At 31.3% G+C, this 13,024-nt stretch overlaps 1 protein-coding gene across 2 annotated transcripts in view; it reads left to right on the plus strand.

Moving 5' to 3' along the window:
* Positions 2,667–13,024, plus strand: part of LOC109331481 (DNA (cytosine-5)-methyltransferase 1-like) — a 13,196-nt gene continuing 2,838 nt past the window's right edge. For both annotated transcript variants that reach the window (XM_019566015.1, XM_019566016.1), the window contains exons 1-19: positions 2,667–2,926; positions 5,193–5,227; positions 5,334–6,018; positions 6,217–6,251; positions 6,360–6,462; positions 7,468–7,572; positions 7,656–7,775; positions 7,916–8,009; positions 8,476–8,678; positions 8,788–8,853; positions 8,940–9,194; positions 9,796–9,854; positions 9,933–9,999; positions 10,087–10,416; positions 11,477–11,545; positions 11,628–11,714; positions 11,790–11,877; positions 12,224–12,342; positions 12,425–12,526. In XM_019566015.1, the coding sequence (XP_019421560.1) occupies positions 2,792–2,926; positions 5,193–5,227; positions 5,334–6,018; positions 6,217–6,251; positions 6,360–6,462; positions 7,468–7,572; positions 7,656–7,775; positions 7,916–8,009; positions 8,476–8,678; positions 8,788–8,853; positions 8,940–9,194; positions 9,796–9,854; positions 9,933–9,999; positions 10,087–10,416; positions 11,477–11,545; positions 11,628–11,714; positions 11,790–11,877; positions 12,224–12,342; positions 12,425–12,526 (2,757 nt within the window). In that variant the 5' untranslated portion in view covers positions 2,667–2,791. The remainder of the gene's footprint in view (positions 2,927–5,192; positions 5,228–5,333; positions 6,019–6,216; positions 6,252–6,359; positions 6,463–7,467; positions 7,573–7,655; positions 7,776–7,915; positions 8,010–8,475; positions 8,679–8,787; positions 8,854–8,939; positions 9,195–9,795; positions 9,855–9,932; positions 10,000–10,086; positions 10,417–11,476; positions 11,546–11,627; positions 11,715–11,789; positions 11,878–12,223; positions 12,343–12,424; positions 12,527–13,024) is intronic.

The raw sequence follows: 13,024 nt of genomic DNA on the forward strand, positions 1-13,024 counted from the left end.
ATATATATATATATATATATATATATTATGCATAATTAGAAGCATTAAATTCAATGTAAAAATAATTCATACATCATTCTTCATTCCTAGATCAATTATTAATAAAGAAAAATTATTTAGATTCGATTCCAAATTTAACTTCAGTTAAACTTGGATTCAAGATCAAGAAACTAGAAATTAAGAGGAATAAAGCATTAAGCAAAGAATAAACTTTCCAAAATCAAACAACAAAATATATTTTCGAATTGGTAGAGAATATTTACTTTTATATTAATGAAGAAATAATGTTTTGATCTAATTATGAATGACAATAGGTATCCGAATTGTAGTTATCCGCCAATAATATTCGCAACGGGTTATGCCTGGGTCCATGTTTTTGAACTCATAGGTAGTTGAGATCGAAGATTTTGAAACTCACTGTTGAGCGGATCCATATCAGGGTAACGAGGTACTCAGAGTCACAATTCCTATATATATACACAATAATAATTAAACATATTTTCCGACATAATTGTGATGTTATATTCTTAATCACCAATGTTATATTTGTTAATATGCAATTATGAAGTAATGTTATACTGATGAAGGGATGATAGAGTGTTAGACGATCAATATATTTTATTGTCTTATTTTAAATTATGTATTTTGGTAAAAAAATAAATTTAAGTGACAATTTAAAGTTGTTTACATGTACTTTGATTATGTTTTATGATTATTATTTTTCTTTTGATTGTGTAAAATAACACACATGACTATATGAAACATATCCACAAATATATAATTCGTTTTCATGTTTTTAAATATTTTTCTGAATTTATGGGTACTCACGGATATGCTAGGTACCCAAGGACATGTGGGTACATACCAATGGGTACCTGCATGGGTTCGAGGTGGGTTTCGGTCCTAAAATGGTAGAATGGTGCGGGTCTAAGTAGTACATTACCCGGACTCATCCAAACTTATTGTCATCCATAGATCTAATGACCTGAACCAATCAAACAAATTATTTGAACTAATTAGTTCGTGGGAGTATATCTTTCGTCTTACAATTTATGTCACTTCATGTACCATCAATTCTTATTGATTAGAAAAATATTTAATAATTAAATTTTTAACTTAAATATTTTTTAACCAATCACAACTAAGGACACATGGAGTGACACAACAAATTGTAGGATAACAGATATGCTCACACAGTTCACAAGCTCTTGATGAACCAACCCAACAATTCGCGAACTTTAGTCAAGTCAAATTTAAGTTAGAAACATAGCTCATTTCGAACTTAAGTCGAATTTCGAGCCAAACAAATCCTTTTCAAATTAAGATATAACTCGGTCTGTCCGACTCATTTCCAACCCCAAGTTCCTCTTTAACATGGCCATACATATAATATTAGCTTTTTACTTATTGGTTGTTTCCACATAAATCGAAAAGATCCAAAAATAGAGCAGATAATGAGGTTGGGGGAAAAGCCCAACATATAAACTTGGCAAGAAGAGACCCAAAGGCTTTGTTGACAAACCATCATCACTTCATGAAAAAGTCAATCTACAATCCCTCTGAATAGGGACGTCATACACAAAATTCTTATCAATCTTGTATTTTTGTTATTATATAAATGCAATAAGGTATAGTTAATAATTTAAATTTGTTTATTTTAGAATCTATATCATTATAAGGTATAAAGTAAAGGCATGTAATAAACCATGAATTATACTATCTAATTATCATAAAATCCCCTCAACCCTTTTTTCGATAAAAAACTATTATTTTTCGGGGTATATAGCTAATCGAACTCATAACCTTTTGGTTATCTCAGGATCTAGAAAAATTTTATATCACTAAACCAACATTTGTTGTCACTACCAATTTGTTTATTACACCTACTTACTTATGGTGTGAAATATTCTAAAATAAACAACGGAGCACACTTTAATTAAATATACAAATTATATATCATATTTTATATAATAATTTATAGTTCTCACCAAATAAAAATAATTTGTCAATTTTATATTTTTGTTATATAAATCTAATAGTTGTATTTAATAATTTAAACTTATTTTGTAATCCAATGTAAAAAATCATAAAATATACTATCTAATTACTATAATTTTTTAGTTTTGAGATCAACTAGTTAGATACATGCTATACCTAAATTATATTAATTAGACAAATAATGCTATCATTTCTAAATTTTTCATAGTTTTATTGGCACAGTATAAATTTATTACCAAGGTGTTTTCAGGAGTAATGAACTAATGAACTAATTTTTTTCAAGATTTATGAAGTCTTGTACCACCAGACCAATACTTTTTTAATATTATATTATTTAGTTTGATATTTGAAATGATTATGAAAATGAAAAAATGTAGTAAATGTTTGATTGTAAAAAAGGAGAAAGATATGCTGTCCTAAACCCTGTCCCAGACGAATCATATTATGTCATGTCAATTAAAAAAATATTAAATATTCATAATTTTATCAATTTTACTTCATTGTAATTGGTCATGGACGTAGTTGAGGATAACAAATCCCCATCAGCAAAAGAAAAAGTGCAATTGACACATACCTCAATAAGCCTTTTTTATTATTGTAGAATAATAACAATAAGTGTTTATAACTGAAACAAAAAAAGAGTAGAAAAAGAAAGCGTGTGATTGTGTGTGTGAAACAGGTTTTGTACTTGAGTTTCACACTTTGAGTCATCGTACTTAGATCCAAACTCTCTCTCTCTCTCTCTCTCTCTCTCGCTTTTGTGTTCATCTTATCTTCAATTTTGAGAATCATAATGAGATCTGAATCATCTTCTTCTGAATCCAAAACCTTATTCCTCACCATGGAACCTGCCAATGCTGGTTGCTCTGATGAAGAGCCTTTGAGAAGGTCCCCGAGATTCTCGCCGAGTCAACGTCACTCTGTTAAGGTCTCTAATTCACTTTCCTCTTTCTGCTTTTTCATTTTCACTTTTTCGAGGTCACGAGTTCAAATCCCAGAAATTGTAACAGCTATAGCTGCATGTATCATATATCTAACACCACGTCATGTTTAAATTTGTCTCGATTTAGAAACAAATGCATTTATCATTTTAAGCTCAGTAATGACTTTTAATTAAAATTAAATTTTTAATTTATTGTCAAGATATTATTTATCTATGTTATAATATGTCTTATGTTATGCATTGTCGTTAAATCATGTAAATTTTGCGGCTTTAGTTTGTTGCATGAAAATTGAAATAAGATATAATGTTGCAAATTAATTATTCTTATTTTTTCACAATAATAATTACTCTCTTAAATATTATATATATATATATATTAATATAAAGTAAAATTTTAAGCAAAAAATAGGTTGTTGTAGAATATATGTCACTGCTGTTACAAATAAATTTTCTTAATGACGAATTAAAATTGAAAAAATTATTTATAATTCTTTAATATTAGAAAATTGGTTTAAATGAATATCGAGAATAGAGTTGAGAGTGACAAGATGAAAAAGAAAAAAAGAAATAAATAAAATTTAGCTCCTTCCAATAATTTTTTTTATTTTCTTTAGAATAATTATACCACACAGACCTCGAAAAAAATATTTATTTTTTATTAGCATTAAAAGTTTAGATGGTGATTTATATTTTTGGGTCTGGGTTGGTTACCGGTAATGAATAAGAAATAATGATGGTAATATCCTTTTTTATTGTTTAGTCAAAAATCATAAAAGCATGTTCTCTTTTTTTACTGTTTGGGTAAAAATTGGGAAATGGTTGATTCCTGTGCTTGCATCAGAGTTCACCCAAAAATGGTTAATATCTTTGGGTTGGGTGCTATTATGACTATTCTGATTTTACAATATCTACTTTTTGCCCTTATTAGAAACAAAAATTAAATGCTTGGACCCTATGGTAGGATAGAAAGAATTTTATCTTGTTAAAAAAACATACTCTATATTTTGGCTATATATTTTATGAAAATCTAATAGTTCACGTGATTTGATTTAGTTAATAGATTTTAACTAATTTTCATAGAATAATGGATGATGTGAAATAATTTTCTTTTTAACTTACTCCTGATGTAAGTGGATTTTCTTCTATTTTTATTAGGATAATAAAATGAATTTTTTATTACAATTATTTATGGGAAGGTCATATCTACTTACTCTTACACAGTTACACCATACCTAACCATCATGCATCTTTCCTTAAAAAAATATATATATATATATTGGTTTTTTAAGTGGAACCATGATATATATCTTGATACATTGGACCTTCATAATATTCTTGTTTTATTAAAATATTATACTTTATATGCTTGATATTAGAAATTTATGTGGTATGTATAAATTGGACCTTATTATTTTAAAGTTATATGCTAGGCATCAATACTAGGTATACATTGGACTTTATTAATAATATTCTTGATAAGATCCATTTTATAAAGTATCAATAAGGTCAAATTTTATGTGTTTGATAAAAGTATTAATAAATCATGTCTAACCAACGAGACATTGCTCTAGTGGTGTAGGCTTCACTATATCTTCACATAGACCAAAAGGTCAATTATTCGATTCCGGAGAGCAACACTTGTTGGGTGACACAATACAAAAAGGATTAGTTCCTAAGTAAATAAAGATCTCAGCTCTCACATTATCTATATGATGAGATACTGAAGCTGATTTTTGTTGAAAAATTGCTGTTATTTAGTTGAGGTGAAGCAGAGAAAAGGAGATGAAGATAATATTCTCATTAACATTTACAACTGAAGGAAATCATTTGCTAGAGTAATTATGCCAAGTTTTACTTTGTGATCAATCTACCTTATTTACAATAGTTTCATTCAAAAGTTCATGTGTTATAATTTACAACCAATTTACCAATTAAGGTGTGGCTTCATTTTCAATTTGTTAAATAACCCTTTTCTTTCAAGCATATATGCTATTCTTGAATTGTGACATGAGATTTTATTATTTATTTTATGTGCATTCTCTCTGTTGTTTTTTTAGTTGCCAAATTCAATACTGCTTCACATGTTAAAGCTTCTCTCGGTTGCTTAGTCCATGTATCTAGCTATGTTCCTAGTATTTTATATTATAATGATGCCTTTGCACAATTTTCAGCATTGTTGACATATTTTCTTCGATGTTGTTTGTATTTAATGGTTATTTCAAATTTGCGTATTGATTATTGAGTTATGCAGCGGCAAAGATCGAGTGGTCCAGAATTACAATTGATGTGAGTGTAAACTGGAAAGTAGTAAATTATTTTCTCGTCGTTATATTCATTACTTCAGTTTCCATGGTTCCGATTCTAAGTCACGCATAATATTTCATTATTGTAGCTGTAGTGCTGACTTGAAGGAGAAAAAATCAGTTCCAAATGGAGAGTGCTTTCAAGAAATGAGTCGTAGGAGATCTCCAAGACTAGCATCTAATCATTCTGAATGTGAAAGAATATGTCGAAGTAAATCAGCACATAAGATTGCAACACATTCAAATACGAAGTTTGATGTGAGGCACTTGAGGCAATCTCCGAGAATAAATCTATACAATGCTAGCAAGGAATGTGTGGAACAACTTAATGTAAAATCATATGGTGGAACAAAACTTCGGAGATCTCCGAGACTTTCAGCTTCAAGTGAGAATGGAAACTTGGAAGTCAACATCATTCAAGAGAAGAGAGCCTCAAAATTATTTCACCAAAAGAAACAATCAAAAATGATTTCTACTTCCATTGAACTGTATCATTCACCTATTGAGCAACATTCTGAAGTTCAAACCATATCAAGAAACTCGAGTCCTAGAGTTGAAAACAAATGCTTGATATTATCAATCACACCCCAATCTTGCATGGAAGAGAATGGAACAGTAAGTCCCGATTTTGACTTCACTGGGTCAGATGACAAGCCACCAAGAAAGAAAAATAAAACAATAAAAATGGATCAGAAACGCATTCCTTCATTCATCGGTGATCCAATACCTGATGATGAAGCGCAAAGAAGATGGGGATGGCGGTACGAATTGAAGGTTAATGACTTTTCTTTTAATATGCTTTTTCATGCTATTAGAACTTAACTGTGCCATGGATGCTGAGTAAGAAAAGAAATCTTAACCAAATTTCCGTAGCAATGTCTATATTTTTTTAGGGTTATATTCTTTAAAAAAATGAAAAGTTTTCCATGATTTTTATTTTTATTTTATTTGATTTTCATGTTGAACTTGCAGGAGAAAAAATGTAAAGATAAAAAGTTCAAAATCAAGTAAGTATTGCCTAATTAAAATCCATATATGGTGCTTTGGACCCTATTTCTCAAATATATATTTTCTAATTTCTTCATTTTATTTATATCTTCTATGTTAATTTACAGCGAGGACGAAGAAGATGAAATCATTGTAAATGTCAAAAGCCATTATGCTCAAGTTGAAATTGGGAATTGCATCTTTAGTCTTGGTGATTGTGCATTTATAAAAGTAAGTTAGAAAAACATGCTCTGCCCATCTCTTTTTACTCAATAAAAATTGGTTGTAATTGAAGTGTGTGACATCAATTTAATTATTAAACCAGAATAATCATAATGGTTAACTCCAACTATTATGGATCTAACATATTAATTTCCTTCTTTATTAGTATATACTTTGTTCATTTATTCCTCTTTATATGCTTACATCTTTTTTCAATACCATCTTTATCCTTTAAACAATCCTATGAGGGACTACTAATGATCCCTTATGAGGGATTATTACTAATTTCTGTCCAAGACCTTTTCCCCTTTTAGGTTTTATGAAATTACCATTTGTGTTGTTAAATTTTTTATAAACACTGCTATTGAAGCTGACTAGCCATTTCCGGGTGTCAGCTAAGTGACTCTGCCATGAAAAAGATATTTGTTTAACACCAGAAGAGGAGAGTCTGACATATGTCGGTAATGGATACATGTTCAGATTTGAATACCTCAATAAAAAGGGTGTATGTTCCTTAGCTTGCGGGAAACATTTTATACAAGTTAATTTTCATTTTGCTATCTCTTAATCAAGGCTGTATATGTGGTTCAAGTCATGTCATTTACTCCTTCCTCAGTAAAACCCTACATTTTTACCTGTTTCCTTATTTTACCCTTTTATTGGAGTTTTGGCTTGATAAATATTTGTTACCGACGTTGGCTTTCAAAACATTAAATGGAAGATTTGAAAAGTCAATGTTGAAGTATCATCATATAACTAGTGCTATATGTTTGAATTCATAAACTTTATTAGCAATTATGTCCTTTAACATGGAAATATTACACCAAGGAGTGCAATCCATTTCATTCATCACGTCTCATGGAACTTTTGCATGTGAGTATGGCTAGTCATAGTAGTCTTTGACAACCCGTTTCATAGGTCACGAGGAACATGCAACTGTCATTTGCATCTGAGAACTTCAAGTAGACATAATATTAGAGCAAATTATACTTACATTCTAAGTGATTCTTACAGGGTGAAGGAGAAGTAAAACATGTTGGCCAGATTGTAGAGTTTTTCCAAACAACTGATAGTCAAAATTATTTTCGAGTCCGATGGTTTTACAGAATTCAAGATACAGTGAGTACTGAGTATGCTATGATATTTATTTGTTCATGTCAAAGGGTATGCCATTTTAGCTGTTGCTTCCATTTGATTTTCAGGTCGTTCAAGATGAAGGTGGTTTTCATGACAAAAGGCGTTTATTCTATTCATCAATAATGAATGATAACTTAATCGATTGCATAATAGCAAAAGTCAATGTTACACATTTAAGATCTAGGGTATGTAGATCTCGGTTAAGATCTTTCTTAATTGGTTTGTTCATAATTTCATTTCATGACTGCTTTTTTTTTTTTATCAATTGTGAAGAATATACTTCTCTACTAATGACCAATGAATTTCTGCATGTGACTTCTTGTAGGTTGGTCTGAAGTTGGCTTCTATTTCACCATCCGATTTCTATTATGATATGGGATACTCCGTGGATTACTCTACATTCCATAGCATACCAACAGGTGTGTCTTAAGTGAGCTCAGATTACTTTTAGTGATCAGTTTCTATATCAATTTTTTCTTGTTTGATCTATATCCGAAGAGGAAAAAAACAGGAGGGTGAGGAGTCCTAAATTTCTTGTAATAAATTTTAATTTTAATTGATGGTAACGACTTCCTTATACATGCTTCTCTCACAGCTATTTTAGTTGTTTTACGCATACAATAATTCATATTGTGGAGGGAACTAGATATCTCTGGTTTCAGACGAAACTTCATTCATTACCTTTTCATATTAATACTTCTCGTCTAAGTTTCTTTTGTCCTTAAGTGGTCAATATTTGCTGCCTTGAACTGTTTTATTGAAAAAACATGCAATTTCGCTGATGTATTAAAAAATTGCAATTCAGGATGTTCCAACACCAATCTTCAAATGAGTGTTCTATTTTGCTAAGATTTATATCTAAACAGATTCTCTATATTGCTTTAGATAATCCTGTTGAGAATAATGAGTTAACACATGATACTGTTCATGAGACTCTCTCATTGGAGGCCTCAAAAAATACCAATAGTCTGCCGAGTTCTGAGTCTGACAAGACAGAGTTAGCCTTACTGGACCTCTATTCTGGTTGCGGTGGCATGTCAACTGGATTGTGCTATGGTGCCAAAGTTTCATCAGTCAACCTTGTGACGGTACTATAAATGAAATCCGTATCTCTAACGAAATTCTTCCCATCCATAAATTACATTATATATCATCTTTGAGACATATTGATCTTGATCTTTGTTGCATTTTTCATAGAGATGGGCTGTTGACAGTGACAGGTCTGCAAGTGAAAGTTTGAAACTGAATCATCCAGATACACATGTGAATGCCGACTATCTTCTGCTACAACAAATATATTTCATGGTAATTTTTCACATTTAGAGATAATATTTTCCTTGCTTGTATAGGTGAGAAATGAATCCGCCGAAGACTTTCTAGAACTGTTGAAGGAATGGGAAAAGCTATGTAAGCGTTATAAAGTCAGTGATGCAGAAAGAAAATTCCCATTACGAAAGAGGAAGAGCCTAGAAGTTGGAAAGGAACAAGTGAATTCTCAAAGTCACGATGATATTCCAGATGATGATGAACTTGAAGTTTCTAGGTTTGTTGATATATGCTATGGTGATCCCAATGAAACTAGGAAGCGTGGTGTATATTTGAAGGTAATAAGTCCAATGTTTTTCCATCTGAAAACCCCTATTTCTTCATGAAATTACATTTCATAGATACATTTGCTTACTTCTACTGTTAGAGAGAGTAATAATCAAATGACTGGTACTTGCAATTTTGTTATGTATATATGCTAATTATAGAACTTGGTAATTAATATAGAGAATTGTCATGGGCTCTAAAAAGGCATACAAGTTATTATTTTTAATTAAAATAACTTTATGCACACTTATTTGTGAATATGTTTAATGTATTTGAATTGAATTTTCTTTAACTAAAAGTTAAAGCATGGGTTCTCATCAGTCATCACCTTCTGCTTTTTTTTGTTAACAGGTGGAAAATAATGTTTTAGTTTATCTGAAATCAACCCTACTTTTTAAAGTTGTTGAGCATGCATTTTCTCATATTGTTTCTGTTTGAATGATTTTAAGATACTCCCAGCTATCATGGTTCATGGATATAAGGACCAAAGGACTTCATTTTAGTTATACTAACTTTACTACATCAGCACCTGTGCTATAACAATGAACTTCTTGCTTTACCTTATAATAATTTCCCTGTTAAAACTCTATTAATGTCCGGGTTCATAATTAGGTTCATTGGAAGGGTTACAGTTCAAGTGAAGATACATGGGAACCAATTGAAAACTTAAGGTATATTGGTTCTCTACAATGTGATCAATAATATTAACTGTACTTGGTTCATTGGTACTTATCTATTTGTATTTGCAGTAAATGTAAGGATGCAATGCATGATTTTGTGAGAGAAGGAGTGAAATCAAAAATCCTGCCTCATCCTGTAAGTAGCATTATAGATAGTGTAATTTATTAAAATCCCAAGGGATTTTTGCATTTTAACTAGAAATGTTGCTTGAAACTATTGCAGGGTGATGTTGATGTTATTTGTGGGGGTCCTCCTTGTCAAGGAATCAGTGGATATAATCGCTTTAGGAACACTGTATCCCCGCTGGATGATGAAAGAAACCGTCAGATCGTAGTTTTCATGGACATAGTGAAATATTTGAAGCCTAAGTATGTTTTAATGGAAAATGTGGTTGACATTTTGAAATTTGACAAGGGTTCACTTGGAAGGTATGCATTAAGTCGTTTGGTACATATGAATTACCAAGCAAGACTAGGAATTGTCGCTGCTGGGTGTTATGGTCTTCCACAATTTCGATTGCGTGTTTTCTTGTGGGGTGCTCATCCTAGTGAGGTCAGTTTTATAATTAATGTAGAATGGAATTCAGACAACTCAGTCCTTCTCTTTCAAATGTCTCTACAATTTTGTGCCTATATTAATTGACCTATGTTTAAGGATCTTGTATTGTCCTTCCACCTATGTCATCAACAGCTTGCACTAATGTTGTCATTTCTATTCATTACTATAAGTGGAAAAAAAGATCCATTGTTTGCTCCATATATGAGTTTTAGGGGTGAGCTTGGGTTGGATAAGGCTTGTCCCTTACCTAACCCTAAATACTGGTCGGGTTATTTTTTGAACCTGAACCTAGACCCAAAGCCAACCCAAACCCCAAATGTCGATCGGGTCATCCTTTGAACTCGACCCCAGACCCGATTAAATATAATGCATACTCTTTCTAGATAGAGTTTCTCAATATTACTTATTATTATATATATGTAATTTGACGTAAGAAATATATAGGTATATATATTGTTAATCATGTATATATGATGGAAAAATTAGAGAATCGGTGATACTTTCGACTAAAGAGATGTCATTACTCTGTACACAATTGAATAGATACAAATACAAACATGATGAATGAGTGATGAGTTGGGTCATGCTTATCCCTTATCCGACCCTAAATATTGACAGAGTCTAATTTTTAAACCCGAACTCAGTTCTAGCAATTGTATAGTAATAAACTAATAATAGTGATGAAGGTGAACTCAACTAAGATGCACCATACATAAAGTTGTCCTGCAAGAAGTGGTAGTGCAAAACAAAAGAAAATAGATTAATAAAAGGGTATTCTCATCTCTTTTAGAATAACTGGATAGCAAGCATCAAAAACATAAATTGACCCCTTAACTTGATCGTATGAATGAACTGAATCCCAAACATGAAAGATGGATGCCTATTAAGCTGGCAATATTTTCTTCTCTGAAGAGCTTCTAATCATTTTCAATCAAGGTCACTCCTTTAGGCAAGAAGGCATTATTCTTTAAACATTCAGTTCATCTTCAAATTCTTGTATCAAAAAATAAGTTTCTTCGGTTCCATGGGTCCTAATTATTTTATTCTTTAACAGATTTTACCCCAATTTCCACTGCCTACACATGATGTTGTTGTTAAATACTGGCCTCCAATGGAGTTTGAGGTATTGATCAACACACTTTATTGTAAGATAAATCTATCAGAAGTTCTTCCCTCTTTTTACTAATTTTTGCATTTATTTGCAGCGCAATGTTGTTGCTTATGATGAAGACCAACCGCGTGATCTAGAAAAGGCTGCTTTTATTCAAGATGCCATCTCTGATCTTCCAGCTGTAATGTTCAGCATTGGTTTGCTTTTTTAGGTTTAATAGTTTTCAACAAGATTGTAACATTATTCAATGTTATAGGTCGCAAACAGTGAAACTCGTGATGAAATGTCTTACCAAAATAACCCAGAAACAGAACTTCAAAGATATATACGGTCAACTAAATATGGTAATAGTGCCTTCCCCTGACTGCAAAATGTGTACCTAATGATATGATCATGCTATATTGTGTAATTTCACTTGCCTGTTTTGTTTTGTTTCTTTTTTGGTAAATTGCCTGTTTTGTTCCTTTATATGCTGTTAATTTACATTAAATTCTCCTTGTGGAAAGTTGTGAGTAAATGCTTGAAATAGAGTAGTGCCAACATTATTTGATCATTAGTAGTGAAGTTCTTTTGCTGGATACTTAAAATGTGTGGAATATGCTGTAAGTAGTGAAGATTTATTGTTATCATGTATTCTTGCAATAAAACATCACCTCATCTTTTTCCCCCCCTCATATTCATTTTGAGTAGAGATGACTGGGTTGGCGTTAAATGGAACAACAGAGGAAAGGTCTTTATTATACGATCACCGGCCTTACTTTTTGTTTGAAGATGACTACCAGCGTGTTTGTCAAATACCGAAACGAAAGGTTGTACTCTTTAATCTGGATTATGTTCAACTATTAAACTTTTGATCCTTTTGGTCATCCATTAATTTAATATGTACTACAGGGAGCAAATTTTCGTGATCTGCCTGGTGTAGTTGTAGGAGCTGACAATGTGGCTAGGCGACAATCAACTGAGAAACTGTTGCTGCCATCCGGAAAGCCATTGGTGAGTTCTTCCCTCTCCCTCCAAGTTGGAAAGTGGTTTGTACTCATTTATATATTTATATACACATGTTGCTATACATTGCCCTTAGTGTAATGGTTAAGGAATACAAAAGGTAAGTTTTTATTGGGAATTAGTAATTGAAGTGATGCATTTAATAGATAACGAGTGTATTTAGTTTTCCAATAATGCTTCCTTTTTTATTCCCTGTCATTCCTGCTGCTGAAAACAAAATTTATTTTACCACTGAACTAGAATAACTTTTAAAGTTATATGTTGAGAAAATATAAGTTGATTTCAAATTATTATGAGGGGCTTTCAATAAGGAACTTACAGGAAGTTGTTGCTCCTCTTATAGTTTTATCCCTTTGATATTGGCTTACTATTTTTCATGATATGATCAATGAATTGATTTTTGTCTACAAGAAAAAAGTAGCTTATTCACGACCAACTTTACAATATTTATTTTCTTTAATCTCTGCAATAAAATAGATAAGAAAT

Source organism: Lupinus angustifolius, chromosome LG17 (genome assembly GCF_001865875.1).
Source record: "Lupinus angustifolius cultivar Tanjil chromosome LG17, LupAngTanjil_v1.0, whole genome shotgun sequence".
NCBI lineage: Eukaryota > Viridiplantae > Streptophyta > Magnoliopsida > Fabales > Fabaceae > Lupinus > Lupinus angustifolius.